The sequence below is a fragment of the Oncorhynchus tshawytscha genome, linkage group LG22, assembly GCF_018296145.1.
Source record: "Oncorhynchus tshawytscha isolate Ot180627B linkage group LG22, Otsh_v2.0, whole genome shotgun sequence".
In the NCBI taxonomy this organism is placed as follows: domain Eukaryota; kingdom Metazoa; phylum Chordata; class Actinopteri; order Salmoniformes; family Salmonidae; genus Oncorhynchus; species Oncorhynchus tshawytscha.
The window spans coordinates 27,948,747-27,966,935 of NC_056450.1; the positions used below are offsets into that span (position 1 = coordinate 27,948,747).

General features: G+C 45.4%; 1 protein-coding gene across 4 annotated transcripts in view; it reads right to left on the reverse strand.

The window, feature by feature from the left end:
* The window catches only part of LOC112222241 (transmembrane and coiled-coil domains protein 1), a 124,437-nt gene that overhangs the window by 74,596 nt on the left and 31,652 nt on the right, over nt 1-18,189 (reverse strand). For 3 of the 4 annotated variants that reach the window (XM_024384962.2, XM_024384961.2, XM_024384963.2), the window contains exon 3: nt 16,770-17,083. In XM_024384962.2, the coding sequence (XP_024240730.1) occupies nt 16,770-17,083 (314 nt within the window). Of the gene's footprint in view, nt 1-9,938; nt 10,375-16,769; nt 17,084-18,189 lie in introns of those variants that run through there. The other variant, XM_024384964.2, reaches the window with a different exon arrangement.

Genomic DNA, 18,189 nt, shown 5'->3' on the forward strand with positions numbered 1-18,189 from the left:
AAAACCTTAGAAAAACCGTACAGGCTCACTGAGAACAGCCTTGCCATTGAGAAGGGTAGACACAGGAAAATCTGGCTCCCTATAGTGGAAAGGCTGTATAACCACTGCACAACAGCAGAACCTGAGACGGAGCTGCATTTCCTGACAAAAATGTAAAAAATATAAAATTAGAGAGTGTAATTTCCCCAAATTTGAAAGATTTCAAAGATCTCTCTGATGAGAATAGGCTACCCGTCCTGTTGGAGGAGGACGCAGAGAGCTGTGGGTTGGCAGCGCACTACATTGCTGCCTGCCATAAAATGACAGACAGTGTCTGACAGACCAACCACGCTGCACATGTCCTCTATGCCATTGTTATTGTTCCATTGACACACACACACACACACACACACACACACACACACACACACACACACACACACACACACACACACACAGGAGGACCAAAGAGAGTAGAACAGGTTACCATTCGTAATCCAACATCAGTACCAGTGGTTTAAATTAAAAAATCAATAACCACTCACAAAGGGAACAAAGAGCTATCATAAAACCAACATAGAGACTGCATACCCCTGATCAAAATCTAACGCACACTCTCACACACACAATGGTCAGTCTAAGATCAGGCAGAACACACGCACGCAGGCACGCACTGCCAACTCAGTAGATCAGCAGCCCACAGGCTAAAAGCAGGCTGGAAATATTTACACTTTCAGCAGAATAGTTGTACAGAGAGAGAGAGAGGACAAGGGAAGGAGAAGAGGGCAGAAGAGGGGAGAGAAGAGAGGACAAGGGAAGGAGAAGAGGGCAGAAGAGGGGAGAGAAGAGAGGACAAGGGAAGGAGAAGAGGGCAGAAGAGGGGAGAGAAGAGAGGACAAGGGAAGGAGAAGAAGGCAGAAGAGGGGAGAAAAGAGAGGACAAGGGAAGGAGAAGAGGGCAGAAGAGGGGAGAGAAGAGAGGACAAGGGAAGGAGAAGAGGGCAGAAGAGGGGAGAAAAGAGAGGACAAGGGAAGGAGAAGAGGGCAGAAGAGGGGAGAGAAGAGAGGACAAGGGAAGGAGAAAAGTGTAGAAGATGGGAGAGAAGAGAGGACAAGGGAAGGAGAAGAGGGCAGAAGAGGGGAGAGAAGAGAGGACAAGGGAAGGAGAAGAGGGCAGAAGAGGGGAGAGAAGAGAGGACAAGGGAAGGAGAGGAAAAGAGGGAGGCAGCAGAGCAGGCTAGAACCCAGATAAGGACAACATGTAGCTTACTTTCTCTGATGAGAAGAATCTTGGCTCAGCAAAACCAACAAACCACAAAACCACATGGCCTACTGTATGATCAGCCCTACACTACAGAACTCATATCCCTTTAACTGTAAACACTGTGGCTTGGAGAGGAAGGTGTAACGTCAACTAACCATTGCTTATTACAAATAATGCAGTGTGGGGCACTGACAGTGATCCCATCAGAAATGCATGAACAGACATACTTATTTAAAAAAATATATTTAACCTTTATCTAGCCTTTATTTATCAAGATCTGCAAAAACAATAATACACACACTGCAGTTTTACTGAAACAACACAACACTGGATTACATCATTTCCTTTGCACAGGTCATATGTTCTGCAAACCACACACTTGTTCTCATGTCTGTCTCTGCTGAAACTCAATCGGAACTGATGTTTAATGAGTGTGTGCGTGCGTGTGTGTGTTTGCCTTTCATAAACACTAGCTAGATAAGGTAAACAATGCCAGTAGCACTGAAGGGCACTGTTGTTCACTCCTGGTCCTCCAGAGCAGCAGGACTGGGTGTGGAGTGTGCGTGGTGCTTAGCTGAATCAGGTGTGTTAGAACTCGACTAGAACAGAAGCCTGTGCACACTGTGGCTCTCCATGACCAGTTCCAAACATCCATCCTAAACAATACGAAGCACTGGACCAGGAGGTCTGTAGTTATGGACATCAGGTTCTCTCTTTTGAATTATAATGTAGGTAAGCAGGGAGAACAAACTGTTGTTTATGTAACAAGCATCTACAAGCTTTTAGAAAGAGGGTAGTGGCTATGTGTGTGTGCAGTTGGGATGAGCTGAAGTAGATTATAGCTGGACCTTATTACTCCTAGATATGAGGTGTTTATTACTCCTAGATATGAGGTGTTTATTACTCCTAGATATGAGGTGTTTATTACTCCTAGATACGAGGTGTTTATTACTCCTGGACATGATTGAATGGTACTAAAGCTGCTATTTTAAATAATACTGCATACATTTATGCATGCCTATTCTAGTGTATGTTCTCACAGACACAATAGCTAAGGTTTCATCCAATTGGCAGCAGATTTTCATGCAAATATTCTAAAATCTGCATAAAGAAAATCTGCATATTTTCCCACCAGTGTTGTTTCCACCAAACTGACTGGTTGTGGATACAAATCAGAGCGTGATGACATACTGTAGTGCACACAAAATGTACTGTTTGGCTTCTGTTTTCATGTACCGAATAAAAGTCTACATTTCAATGTTTCCATCGTATTTTCAACTCTACTAATTGTTTTGTCACAAAAACATGCATTAAATAGCAAATGTGCTTCTCTGGTCTTGGCACATACGCTCTAGCCAACAGCTATCAAATACGGTGCGGGAAGGCTAGTCTACATGAGATTATTATTGACATAAGAGCGAGAATATTCTTATTTGTGAAACGGCAGTCAAACATCGACCATCATGTCACCAGAATTAGTATATGTTTATTGGAAAGGAGCATCAAGCTCATCACCGTGCACTTTCACCACCCTGTGAAGTTCATCATAATTGATTTAATCTGTAGTTTAATAAACTGCATGGTTTCCCAAATCGTAATGGGAGGACCACACACCATATCATCGCGTGACTCCAAGTTCACTTCGATATGATGGTTATTATATCAATACTTGAGCATAAAAGACTTTCCACCAGCATTTGTCGTGTAATTATCTTTACAGACACAACATTACCAACATACAAACGATCTGTTGGCATTTATTAAAATTTACCGAAACGTCTTGTTTCCATTACAGCTGTTGTGATTTTTAAAAATACCGTATGACTACTTTCTAAACTGTGGTTAATGATAAATAACAGAGTAGAATAACCCAGTGGTTGAGGATAGAGTAGCAGGTGGACAGGTGGTCTAAAGGGGTGGGAGAGGACGGAGGGTTGGGTTCCTAACCCCTCCAATAATATTTCCCATAATCCTGCTCTCTCTGAGGGGCGAGATGAGCAGACGTCTGCAGAAACGGCCTGAGGAGGCTTTACCCCCCACCCAGACTCATGCGCACACACACACACACACACACACACACACACACACACACACACACACACACACACACACACACACACACACACACACACACACGAGGGAGGATCTACCCTCGAGGTATGACTGCCTTTTCATCTCCACTCAATAATACATAGACCCCTCCCAAAGCGACCCATTTTTCCTTACAAACCTGAAAAAACGCTCTTCCCTAACACACCTTCTCCCTCCTCCCCTTCCCTACATCTCACTACCCCTCCCATCCCTCTTTCCCTCCTCACCTTCCCTCCATCTCACTAACCCTCCCCATCCCTCTTTCCCTCCTCCCCTTCCCTCCATCTCACTACCCCTCCCATCCCTCTTTCCCTCCTCACCTTCCCTCCATCTCACTACCCCTCCCATCCCTCTTTCCCTCCTCAAATTCCCTCCATCTCACTACCCCTCCCCAACCCTCTTTCCCTCCATCTCACTACCTCTACCCATCCCTCTTTCCCTCCTCACCTTCCCTCCATCTCACTACCACTACCCACCCCTCTTTCCCTCACCTTCCCTCCATCTCACTACCCCTCCCCATCCCTCTCTCCCTCCTCACCTTCCCTCCATCTCACTACCCCTTCCCATCACTCTTTCTCTCCTCACTTTCCCTCCATCTCACTACCCCTACCCATCCCTCTTTCTCTCCTCACCTTCCCTCCATCTCACTACCACTACCCATCCCTCTTTCTCTCCTCACCTTCCTTCCATCTCATTACCCCTCCCCATCCCTCTCTCCCTCCTCACCTTCCCTCCATCTCACTACCCCTCCCCATCCCTCTTTCCCTCCTCACCTTCCCTCCATCTCACTACCCCTACCCATCCCTCTTTCTCTCCTCACCTTCCCTCCATCTCACTACCCCTCCCCATCCCTCCATCTCACTACCTCTACCCAACCCTCTTTCCCTCCTCCCCTTCCCCCATCTCACTACCCCTACCACTCTATTTCCGCCCTTACCTTCCCTCCATCTCACTACCCCTCCCCATCCCTCTTTCCCTCCTCACCTTCCCCCATCTCCCTACCCCTCCCCATCCCTCTCTCCCTCCTCACCTTCCCTCCATCTCACTACCCCTCCCCATCCCTCTTTCCCTCCTCACCTTCTGTCCATCTCACTACCCCTACCCATCCCTCTTTCCCTCCTCACCTTCCCTCCATCTCTCTCTCCCTCCCTCCTCACCTTCCCTCCATCTCACTACCCATACCCATCCCTCTCTCCCTCCATCTCACTAGCCCTCCCCATCCCTCTTTCCCTCCTCACCTTCCCTCCATCTTACTACCCCTACCCATCCCTCTTTCCCTCCTCCCCTTCCCTCCATCTCACTACCTCTCCCCATCCCTCTTTCCCTCCTCACCTTCCCTCCATCTCACTACCCCTCCCCATCACTCTTTCTCTCCTCACCTTCCCTCCATCTCACTACCTCTACCCATCCCTCTTTCCCTCCTCACCTTCCCTCCATCTCACTACTTCTACCCATCCCTCTTTCCCTCTTTCCCTCCATCTCACTACCCCTCCCATCCCTCTTTCCCTCCTCACCTTCCCTCCTTACCTTCCCTCCATCTCACTACCCCTACCCATCCCTCTTTCCCTCCTCACCTTCCCTCCATCTCACTACCCCTCCACATCCCTCTTTCCCTCCATCTCACTACCCCTACCCATCCCTCTTTCCCTCCTCACCTTCCCTCCATCTCACTACCCCTCCCCATCACTCTTTCTCTCCTCACCTTCCCTCCATCTCACTACCCCTACCCATCCCTCTTTCCCTCCTCACCTTCCCTCCATCTCACTACCCCTCCCATCCCTCTTTCCCTCCTCACCTTCCCTCCTTACCTTCCCTCCATCTCACTACCCCTACCCATCCCTCTTTCCCTCCTCACCTTCCCTCCATCTCACTACCCCTCCCCATCCCCCTCCCCTTCATCTCACTACCCCTCCCCATCCCTCTTTCCCTCCTCCCCTTCCCTCCATCTCACTACCCCTACCCATCCCTCTTTCCCTCCTCACCTTCCCTCCATCTCACTACCCCTCCCCATCCCCCTCCCCTTCATCTCACTACCCCTCCCCATCCCTCTTTCCCTCCATCTCACTACCCCTACCCATCACTCTTTCCCTCCTCACCTTCCCTCTATCTCACTACCCCTACCCATCCCTCTTTCCCTCCTCCCCTTCCCTCCATCTCACTACCCCTCCCCATCCCTCTTTCCCTCCATCTCACTACCCCTACCCATCACTCTTTCCCTCCTCACCTTCCCTCTATCTCACTACCCCTACCCATCCCTCTTTCCCTCCTCCCCTTCCCTCCATCTCACTACCCCTACCCATCCCTCTCTCCCCAAGCAGCTCAAGTGAGAGAGAAGACCAGACCCCTCCACTCCATCAAACTGGAATCCTCAGGCGCCTGCAGGCCATTCTGCTAGACAATGTGTGTGTGTGGGGGCTTATATTTGTCCTATTTCACACATGTACATGTCACGCATGTGTGAATTGGAAATGTGTTTTTTGCATTTCCCAACTCTCTCTCAGACACCCTCAGAGAGTGGGATCACAGCCTGGGTCTGGCATTATTAACGTGTGCATGTGTGTGTGTGCCTGCACACACAGCTAGAGAATGCCAGGATATAGAGAATCATCAATCAGTTAATCAGTAGTGGACACCTTGTAATGACTCTCACAGGCACCAGCCACATTACAGATGGCTATTAACACAGCTAATACTAGCACTCAACACACTAGAGCAGCCAAGATCACAGTCTGTAACACACCAGCAACACACTACCTAGCCAGTACACACTATACAACACACCAGCAACACACTACCTACCCAGTACACACTATACGACACACCAGCAACACACTACCTAGCCAGTACACACTATACGACACACCAGCAACACACTACCTACCCAGTACACACTATACAACACACCAGCAACACACTACCTACCCAGTACACACTATACAACACACCAGCAACACACTACCTAGCCAGTACACACTATACAACACACCAGCAACACACTACCTACCAAGTACACACTATACAACACACCAGCAACACACTACCTACCAAGTACACACTATACAACACACCAGCAACACACTACCTACCAAGTACACACTATACAACACACCAGCAACACACTACCTACACACTATACAACACAGTACACACTATACAACACACCAGCAACACACTACCTACCCAGTACACACTATATGACACACCAGCAACACACTACCTACCCAGTACACAACACACCAGCAACACACTACCTAGCCAGTACACACTATACAACACACCAGCAACACACTACCTACCCAGTACACACATATTGTACAACAGTCATACCTTTAACTTCACTTAATCAGTAAGCGTTGTCCTGCATTACAGCACTTTAAGACAGAGGATAAGATAAACAACATGCAGGACACGTGGAGGGCAGCGGACTAAACACTAAATGTGCATTAATAATATACTGAGTGTACAAAACATTAGGGAACACCTGCTCTTTCCATGACATAGACGGACCAGGTGAATTCAGGTGGGTCATTCTCACGAAACTGCCATTTGACCCAAACATTTTCAAGTCTCATTTTTCATGAAATGTCCTCTTATATCACTGAGATTAGGATCTCTACTTCATAATTATTGTTTTTTTAATCAGAATTCTAGCATTTTACAACCATTTCCATAAAATTCTCATTACCTTAACAGTCCCAAAAAATGTATAAACAAATCAATCTAATATTGTTTTTAACATTGCAATGAAAAGGCCTGAGTTAAACATAACACTGAAAGTAAAAATATTTCAAATGAAACTATAAAATTCAAATAAAATTAAAATCTGACTTTTTCCCAATTTGAGCTTTTTAGACGTTACGGAAATGAGAAGGCCAAGTGGGGTAAAGGTGGCGTTTGAGAATAAGAACCTCATTCTGAAGGCATATAAGCAAAAAATGAACATCTACTAGTCCTCTAGGTGATGCATCATGGGTGTGAATAAAACTTTATGTAAAAACTGATTGGAGTTTTTACAGGAACTTGAAAAAGTGTTACGGTAATGAGACGCATGTTCACAGACACTGTGTGTTTGTACATAATAAATATTATAGTTTAATGTAAAATTCAACTGGTATACCATTTTTATAATATTTGGACAAACTACAACAACACATTATTTATTCAAATAACTTAGGTTTTTCTAAAGTACAATTTTATAAAATGAGGTGATAATTTAATCCGGACGCATTTCGGTAATGAGACTTTTGGGTGAAAATGTACAAAATTCTGGCAAAAATGTCAAATGAATTTGAAATAAGACGTGTTTCCTTAGTCCTCAGAATGATAGTTGACATATGCATCACAGTTGTTTAACTCAATTTGCTACAGACATGTTTAAAACTGGTTTCATGAGAATCACCCAGGTGAAAGCTATGATCCCTTATTGATGTCACCAAATAATGATTTTTAAGCCTTGAGACAATTGAGACATGATTTTTGTACGTGTGCCATTAAGAGGGTGAATGGAAAGACAAAAGATTTAAGAGCCTTTGAACAGGTTATGGTAGTAGGTGCCAGGTGCACCGGTTTGAGTGTGTCAAGAACTGCAATGCTGCTGGGTTTTTCAAGCTCAAAAGTTTCCCTTGTGTATCAAGAATGGACCACCACCCAGGACATTCAGCCAACTTGACACAACTGTGGGAAGCATTGGAGTCAACATGTCACTTTATAGTGATATCAGTCCATAAGTCATACTTCACTAGAGTACAATCGTGTTCCATTCTTCTTTACCTAATGAAGTTGTGCTAAACACACCAAAAACACTCTACATAACCGCTCTTCCTCCACTGACATACAGTCATATTCCGTAGAAAGCAAAACTCTACTCTATGTAGTCTTGTACAAAGTGTTTACGACTGTACTGTAGTGCACGGTAGTGTAGTGTACTGTAGTGCACGGTAGTGTACTGTAGTGCACGGTAGTGTACTGTAGTGCACGGTAGTGTACTGTACGGTAGTGTAGTGTACGGTAGTGTACGGTAGTGTAGTGTACTGTACGGTAGTGTACTGTAGTGCACGGTAGTGTACGGTAGTGTAGTGTACGGTAGTGTACGGTACGGTAGTGTAGTGTACGGTAGTGTACTGTACTGTAGTGTATGGTAGTGTACTGTACGGTAGTGTACTGTATGGTAGTGTACGGTAGTGTACTGTACGGTAGTGTACTGTACGGTAGTGTACGGTAGTGTACGGTAGTGTACTGTTCTGTAGTGTATGGCAGTGTACTGTACGGTAGTGTACTGTACTGTACGGTAGTGTACGGTAGTGTACGGTAGTGTACTGTTCTGTAGTGTATGGCAGTGTACTGTACGGTAGTGTACTGTACGGTAGTGTACTGTACGGTAGTGTACTGTACTGTACGGTAGTGTACTGTACTGTACGGTAGTGTACTGTACGGTAGTGTACGGTAGTGTACTGACCGGTAGTGTACTGTAGTGTACTGTACGGTAGTGTACGGTAGTGTACCGTACGGTAGTGTACGGTAGTGTACTGTACGGTAGTGTACGGTAGTGTACGGTAGTGTACTGTACAGTAGTGTACGGTAGTGTACTGTACTGTAGTGCACGGTAGTGTACTGTATGGTAGTGTACTGTACTGTACGGTAGTGTACGGTAGTGTACTGTACGGTAGTGCACGGTAGTGTACGGTAGTGCACGGCAGTGTACTGTACTGTACGGTAATGTACTGTAGTGTACGGTAGTGTACGGTAATGTACTGTAGTGTACGGTACTGTAGTGTACTGTAGTGTACTGTAGTGTAGTGTACGGTAGTGTATGGTAGTGTAGTGTACGGTAGTGTACTGTAGTGTACTGTATGGCAATGTGCTGTAGTGTACGGTAGTGTAATGTACTGTACGGTAATGTACTGTAAGGAAGTGTAGTGTAGAGTACTGTAGTGTACGATAATGTATGGTAATGTACGGTAGTGTAGTGTAAGGTAATATACTGTAGTGTATGGTAATGTACTGTAATGTAGTGTGCGGTAGTGTACAGTAGTGTACTGTAGTGTACGGTGGTGTAAGTGGATAGCCTAGAACAGGTGTAGACAGAGGTGGTCGCCTGCCAGACAAAAATACAGTAGCAGGATCATAGACACCTGACACAACACCACAAATACCAAGGATCAGAGATGGAGAGACAGAGACAGAGACAGAGACAGAGAGAGAGAGAGAGAGAGAGCGAGAGAGAGACAGAGACAGAAAAGGAGGGAGCATCAACACAGTGATAGGAGTCAGAAAATATTTGACAGATTAACTGAGACAGATGGAACTAGAATGGAAAAAAGAGACATTCAGCAACACCAGATGTACATACCTTTTTAAAGTATGCACTTGAAATATCCTAACACTTGATATCAAGAATCATAGAGAAAAATTCTTGATTTTACATGACACATGAAATACAGTATTGACTCAGAGCGAGACAACTTTTCCATAACCTCACAGATAGCCGGTACAAGAAGTATGTCACAGGTCCCCAAAGATCAGACTAATATGAAGTCAATGTACTGTATTATGTTTAGCTCAGTGGGTCACTATACAGCTGAGTGGGAGTCTGTTAGCAGTCTTACCTTGGAGTATTGTCTGCGTAAACTGAACCTCTGCACCATCCTGACTGACGGAGAGACTGACGATCCACTCTGTCCACTCCACTCCACACACACTGAGTTCTTCCCAAGAGTAACACACACATCCAGAGCCAGTACACTCACACACATACACACACACACACACACACACAGACCCACAGGCTGCAATCTATTACACGCACAAAGATACAGTATATGTACGTGAATACACACAAAAAAACACAATTCTCTCTGTTCCAAACTGCTCTAATCCATGTTGGTTCATCTAGTGCGCAAACACAAGTGAAGAGAGAAAAGAAAGCGAGAGGGAGGTGAGGAGGGAGAGAAGGGGAGGCAGGGAGAATAGACAGAGATAAAGAGTGCTCAGCTGTGCTGCCCTCTACTCACACTCAGCATGGTTTCCATCTCTCAAGCTCTCCCTCTCTACACACACACACACACACACACACACACACACACACACACACACACACACACCTCATGGCTGACAGCACATAGAGTTACATGCACACACACACAAAGTGGGATTTACAGAGCAGACAGAAATAGGAATAAAACTCTATTTTTGCACACACGCAGAGTCTTAAGAAAAAACACACACATACAAAGTCTGATGAGCAAACACACACACAGACACACACTCTGTCTTCAGCTCCGTCACATTTATTGTAGGACAAGGCAAGGTTGCAGGACAAGGGGAGGGGGAGGTGCTGGCTGACTGTCTGTCTGTACCACCCATCTCCTAGGACTATGAAAGTGGGAGGGGGAAAGAAAGAGGGAGGGAGAGAGTGAGAAAGAGAGGTTTGGAATATGAGACAGAAAATGAAAGAGAAGAGGGGAGTTAAGGCAGAAGAAAGATGGTGGGTCATAGAGAGAATGAAAGAAGTAGTATTGGTAGGGTGTGGTTCTATCAGATCCATTGTGTGCAGTGTGAAATCTCAAGCACACACACACAAACACACACACACACACACACTTCACTGCTCAGGCTTATTCAAATATGCTCAACAGGACCAACCTGTCTGGGCCACCACCCAACAGGGGGGTATAACCTCTGACCTATTCCCACCACAGGGGGGGCACACTCTGCCAAGGTCATCCTCGCCATTTCCATGGAAACTGCAGTAGGGTGTACAGACACAGTGAGCCTGAGGGTTGCCACGACAACCGCTCAGATGACCTGAATGACATTGCTTCATTGGTTGAGACACAGCTCTGTGTGTGTGTGTGTGAGAGTTACCAGAAGACTAACACGTGCATATTGAGCAGTGAAGAGAGAGACTAATGATCTCTCTATTTCAGCAGTAATGACACACAGCGTCTAGGAATCTAACCAGCCTGCTCTACTGTAACACACAGGTTGGCTGCATATTAGCCAGAAATAGTGATTTATTACTCAATAGTGGCCTCTCTATTACAGAGGGCAATACAGTATCACTAACGCACAAGATAATTGCTAGTCTGCACGGTAATGGTCTTTGAGATTAAAATGTTATTGTCTCTATTAAAAGGACCATACATAGCAGCTTATTCAACACAGAGATGAATTGACACGACAGTGAAAACAGCGGGCTTCAGCTCAGAACCTCCAGACAGGAACTCAGGATGACCTAGCCCTGACCAGTCACACCACACAAACACCGTACATCAGACGACAGCCATTAGCTGATATGACACCGCCATCTGGTGGAAGTCGGGACAAACAGCAGCCACTCACATACTAGTATCGCTATACCACAGAGTTCCTAACCCAGAAGCCCAACATTGCGAGACTTCCGGGAACGTTTGTGAAGCAGACTCGGCAGACCAGACCGGGGTTTGCTGTTTAAGAATTCAATGAGAAAAGTGAATGAGTATTCCTTAGTTGTTAGATTTCTCCAAATCTAAAGGCACAACCTAGATTCGAGCCAATTGTCTTCATTTCTTTTCAATTGTTTAAGCACAATTTTGAAAACAGGGCCCGGTCTGTCAAAACACGACACACAATTAGCACAACCCTACACCAAAGTAGCACAACAGATCATTTGCAAAATGGAACACTTTTGTCAAACCTATACACGACTTCATAAAAATAATATTTTGTTAGCATATGAAACACACACATTTCATATGACTTCAAGCTTTTTGAACCAGTTACACACTGCTGTTGCTAACCTAAAACACTTTTAGCAAGTCTAATTGTCAGTGATTAGAGTGCTGTAAATGAAGTACACAGAAAGTGCAACTATACAAACACTACACAAGACCAATGCTGCAGACTGAGGAAAACGTCATGTATTTCTCTCCATATACCCAAATCAGTCAACATGTCAACGTGGAGAACCACAACAAAACATGTCCCAGTTTTCATGCTACTACAGTGGTGTGCATAACACTGTTAGCTCAGCAAACAGACAAACGTAAACTACTGTATCCAGTACAGGTTACAATTACAGTAACTAACAAACAAAAAATAATCTGAAAAAAAGAAAGAAATATTGTACAGAAAATACTACAGTAAACATACTATACATTATCTCTTCGCCTAGCTGGATCTGGCCAGAGAATTTCATCAACATCACAAGCAATATCGTCAAAAGCAAGACAACGCGGGAAGAGCCGACTTGAATGTCGAATCCATCCTTGCACTGCTGCGGCGTCGACTTGGTCACAAGCGTCCTCCATGGCCTGAATGAGGGGTACCTGAGCCCGGGGCTGGAGATCGTAAACCTTCCACCGCCATGCAGAGAACAACTCTTCGACAGGGTTTAGAAACGGAGAGTATGGTGGAAGGTATAGTACTGTCAACTATGGATGGTGTTGAAACCAGTTCTGGACCAAAGCAGAGCGGTGGAATGACATGGTCCCAGATGACCGTGTATTGCATCTGGTGCATTTCATTACCTGCTGTGACGATGTGGTGCAGTCGGTCCAAAAATGCGAGAATGTGAGGTGTGTTGTAAGGGCTCATTTTGGCATGACGGAGGACAACCCCATGCTGTGAAATGGCAGCGCAAAGGGTGATGTTACCCCCACGTTGCCCTGGGACATTGATTATAGCTCTGTGGCCAATGATATTTCTGTCTCTCCTTCTTGCTTTTGTGAGGTTGAACCCTGCCTCATCAATATATATGAATTCATGCAGGATTTCCTCAGCATCCATCTGCAAAACTCCCTGAAACACAGTGAAAGACCAGATTATGTAGTTCAGGATAGGTCTAGTATACAGTCAATGTAAAAATGTCATGTGTGCAGTATGCAACATCATAGTGCTAAAGTGAACAATACAAACCTCCACATACTCATGCCACAGCCGTTTGACCCTCTCTGAACTCCGCTCAAAAGGCACTCGATAAAGTTGTTTCATTTGAACCTGATGCCTTTTCAGGATGCGTGCCAGTGTTGACTGAGAGACCTGATGGACATTATTGAAAATGGCATGGTCACCGATAATGTTGTCTTGTAGTTCTCTGAGCCTGATAGCATTATTGGCCAAAACCATGTTTATTATCTCTCTCTTGTTCTTGCGTGAATATGGTCCCCCTTCTTCCTTGTCGTTCCCGACCCTCAATCCTATGTAGAGAATAATACATGTAACTTACTGTACAATGTCACAGGAAGGGATATCACAAGTGCTGATATGGTGCATACAGTAAGCGGCTGATGACTAACCTAAAACACTTTACCTGTTTTCCTGTCGAAAAGTCCTTATGCTAAGATTTGGCTGAACTCTCAGTCCATCCTCCCTCAGCGTCAATCCGTGGTTCACAACATGGTCCACTAGTGTTGCACGAGTGTCATTTGATAAGTTTGGTCCTCTTCTTCTTTGTACACGTTCTCCTCCTGCTTCAGGTCTTCCTCGACCTCTGGCTCGGCCTCTTCCTCTACCTCTACCTCCTTCTCCGTACTCCTCCTCTCACCCTCACTCTTCTTCTGACTCCTTCCATTTTGGTTGAAGGCAGGTGAACCTACCTGCTGCATTTGTATAGTGCTTAAACCTGACTGGTGTGTCTACAATTTAGCAGTCATGTGTTTGTGCACCTGATGGCTGTGTTTAACAGATTGGCTCATAGGTGTGGTAATTTGACAGTCAGTGCTTTGGAATTGCAAGGAAGTGACATCATGATATACTTCTGTGTCTGATGTATACAAGTGTGTTTAGTGTTTTACAAATCACTGTGTGTAATGTTTTGCAAATAGTGTGAAGCTGACAATGTGCGTACAGTTGTGCAAATCTAGCCTTGTGTTTTGCTCCTTGAGTGTAAGGTTTTGCTAATTGTTGGGAAAAGTTCATTTTTAGTGTGTAAGCAATCGTAAAAAACTGCTTTATATCGAAGGAGTTCCTTTGATTTGATGGTCTGCGCATGTGCAGTTAGGTGCAAGACGACCGTTGGACCTGGTGACGTGTTTCTCTGCATGAGTTTAGCTAGCCAACTATTGCCATGACATCGCCTACAAGCGTGACCAGAGATTTCTATTGGAGAAGCAGTTTCTGCATATCTTCATACTAAACCACTGTCATCTGACCAAGAGAAGAGCAAGGCTGAAAATCAATATTCTCCTACCGGTGCCAGTCTGTATCTATTTTAGTCAAAGTGTCTGTCTTGTCTTGGCAACAATAAGTAGTGTTGTTGAATGACAAAATAATCTGGCATGGTGCCCCAACCAAAGGCATCTGTTGGATAAAGTTACGTGAACACAAATGGGCACAGTTTTCACCTGGCGCAGTGGTCTAAGGCACTGCATCTCAGTGCTAGAGGCGTCACTACAGACATCCAGGTTTGAATCAAGGCTGTATCACAACCGGCCGTGATTGGGAGTCCCATAGGGCGGTGCACAATTGGCCCAGCATTGTCCGGGTTTGGCCGGTGTAGGCCAGGAAATTGTAAATAATAATTTGTTATTAACTGACTTGCCTAGTTAAATAAAGGTTAAATAAAAAATAAGAGAGACTACTTTACCAGAGGGTATAAAAAGAACATAGCATGCTAGATAAGCTAGAGAATAATGTATGCACTTCCTCTTTGTCAGCCTTCCTTTGTTACAGAGCTCTGTCCTTTGTGTGTGTGTGTGTGTGTGTGTGTGTGTGTGTGTGTGTGTGTGTGTGTGTGTGGTGATAGCAGTGTCTGGTACAGATATCCACCACATCTCAATGCATCTCTTACCACAGATGGACTAGCATCCCCTCTCTGAGAACATACAGACATACTGAAAAGGAGGACAACACACACACATCTTGCCCTAGCATGCCAAGCATTTCCTTTTCCCACAGAATGACAGACATTCTCGTTCATTCTCAGTGCTCCTACAACACCAGGAGCTCTCCTTGATACATTATGGTGATGGACAGAGTTTCTAGAACATTCAGCACTAGTTCTTCCTCCGGGGGATAATTCATCATCACACGTCTCATATCATGTTAAAAATGACAGAATCTGAGCAGCCCTGTGCAGAAAATTGATCCGATCTAAGAGACAGCTTCTGTTGACTACATGACAACAATTACACTTGAACATACCATTCTCAAACATCCTGAGAGGGGTGTTTGGCTTTCTTGCTAGGATAACGTATATCAAGCAGATGGGTCGATCCAGATGTAGAGTCATATCCGAAATGATCTGCACTCTTGATGAAGATGAGCAAAAAAGACGGCATACAATGAATAATACAAATACTGAGATAGATTGGATGATTTTTTGGGGGGGGAAATTATATTGTTTTATACTTATACAAATTAGTCAGAGAACAGATTTTCTTTAACAAGTAATCATTTATCTTCTCAAAAAGATATGGGTCAAAACTATTGGCACCCCTATTTTCAATACCTTTCAATAGCTCAGCTTGCGAGGATCATGGCACTGAACCTTTTTCTGTCATGTTTTATGAGATTGGAGAACACATTAGGAGGATCTTAGACCATTCCTCCATACAGAATCTTTCCAGGTCCTTGATATCCTCCGTCTGCTCTTATGGACTGCCCTCTTCAATTTAAACCACAGGTTTTCAATGGGGTTCAAGTCCGGAGACTGAGATGGCCATTGCAAAATGTTAATTTTGTGGCCAATTAACCATTTCTTTGTGGATTTTAATGTGTGCTTGGGGTTATTGTCTTGCTGGAAGATCCACTTGCAGTCAAGTTTCAGCCTCCTGGCAGAGGCAACCAGGTTTTTGGCTGAAAGTACCGGGTACTTGGTAAAGTTCATGATTCAGTTGACGTTAAGGACCCCAGGACAAATCGATCAAAATAGGCCCATTAAATCAAAGATCCACTAACCTATTTTACAGTAGGTATGGGGTTCTTTCTGCATTTACATATTTCTTCTGACGCAAATCCCACCACTGGTGTGCATGGCCATAGAGCTCTATTTTCATGTCATCTGACCATAGCAACGGTTCCAATCCAAGTGGCAATACCCTTTAGCAAACTCCAGGCATTTACATTTGTTGGAGGACTTGAAAATAGAGCTCTTCGGCCATCAAGGGTGCCAATACAGTCTTCGGGTAGCCGGGACCCAGGAATACCTGTTTCTGACTGATCTGAGTAGGCCCAAGTATTTGCGTGTGTGTGTGTGTGTTTGTGTATGTACCTCTGACCTGAGCCTGGATTAACACTGCCTCTGCTCAGGAGCATTACTGGACATTATTACACCTACAAAATTTGTCATACTCCAAACACAGAGCTTAAGGTCTCCTCAATATTTAAGAGCAGGCCTGTTGGATGATGCAGACCAGCTGAGTACGACAGGACTGTATCATATCCATTACCAGACAAAACATGACCATAAACCCTGACCAAAGAAGACCCTCATATGATTGACAGCTGACATCACTCACCCTCTCTGTCTCCTCCGTGGACTGGTATCCTGACGATAGCACCACGTCGCCTGGCGTCACGTATCCAGGGTGGTAACCAAGGGAAGGGCTACTTGGTGTGGTGTTGTCAGTGGTGGAGGAGGAGCGCGGGCGGACGGAATGCTGCTGTGCATCGTAGGTAGGCCGGCGCTGGGGGGCCTGGGGGCTGCCTCTCAGAGAGGGGTCCCGGTCTCCTACTCCGGCCCCTGTCCCGTTCCCCCCTGTCCCCTTACTGCGCCGGCTCTGCAGGCTGGTCCCTCGCCTCATGGTGCCCACAGGGCCGGCACCCTGACCAGCTGGGGGAGCAAGGAGAACAAGAGGGGGGTCAAAGTCAGGACAATGCGTCTGCATTGCTGCTGGAACAGCTGCTTCACACCCTGGCCCAGGACGCCAATGCTCTTCCAGGCATTCCCGTGTAATTTTGGAGAGGGCGTGGTGGTCTGAGTGAGAGGAACAGTTCCAGAGGCCTGAGTTCTTCACCCCTCCTCTATGCCCTGACTCCCCTGGGTGCCTCTCACTACCCCCTCACTGCATACGATGATGCAGCACTCTCAAAGACAGGGGAATAGGGCTGGGATAGGGGAGTCTGTATTGGGGGTGGTCTGGACTAGAGTGGTTGGGAGATAGGATAGGGGGATTGGTAACTTATGAGTAGAATAGAGAGTTGTTATAGTTTACGCTCTCTTTGTCAGACAGGTGGGACTGGAACAGGAGAGTACAGTAATGAACTTCTTGTCTTGCTAAGCTTTCTAACTAGATTGAGTAGAGTCAGGTAGAGTAGAGTAGGGTAGAGTATAGTATAGTAGGGTAGAGTAGTGTAGAGTATAGTATAGTAGGGTAGAGTAGTGTAGAGTATAGTAGAGTAGGGTAGAGTATAGTAGGGTAGGATAGAGTAGGTAGAGTAGAGCAGGGTAGAGTAGAGTATAGTAGGGTAGAGTAGAGTGGGGTAGAGTATAGTAGGGTAGAGTGGAGTAGAGTAGAGTATAGTAGGGTAGAGAGAGTATAGTAGAGTAGGGTAGGGTTGAGTAGAGTGCAGTAGAGTATAGTATGGTAGAGTAGGGTATAGTATAGTAGGGTATAGTATAGTAGAGTAGGGTAGGGTAGGGTAGGGTAGAGTAGAGTAGGGTAGGGTGGAGTATAGGGTAGAGTATAGTAGGGTAGAGTATGGTATAGTAGGGTAGAGTGGAGTGGAGTAGGGTGGAGTATGGTAGAGCAGGGTAGGGTGGGAGTAGAGTATGGTAGAGTAGAGTAGGGTAGAGTAGAGTAGGGTGGATTAGAGTATAGTAGGGTAGAGTAGAGTAGGGTGGGGTAGGGTAGAGTAGTGTATAGTAGGGTAGGGTGGAGTATAGTATAGTAGGGCAGAGTATAGTAGGGTAGATTAGGTTAGAGTTGGGTAGAGTTG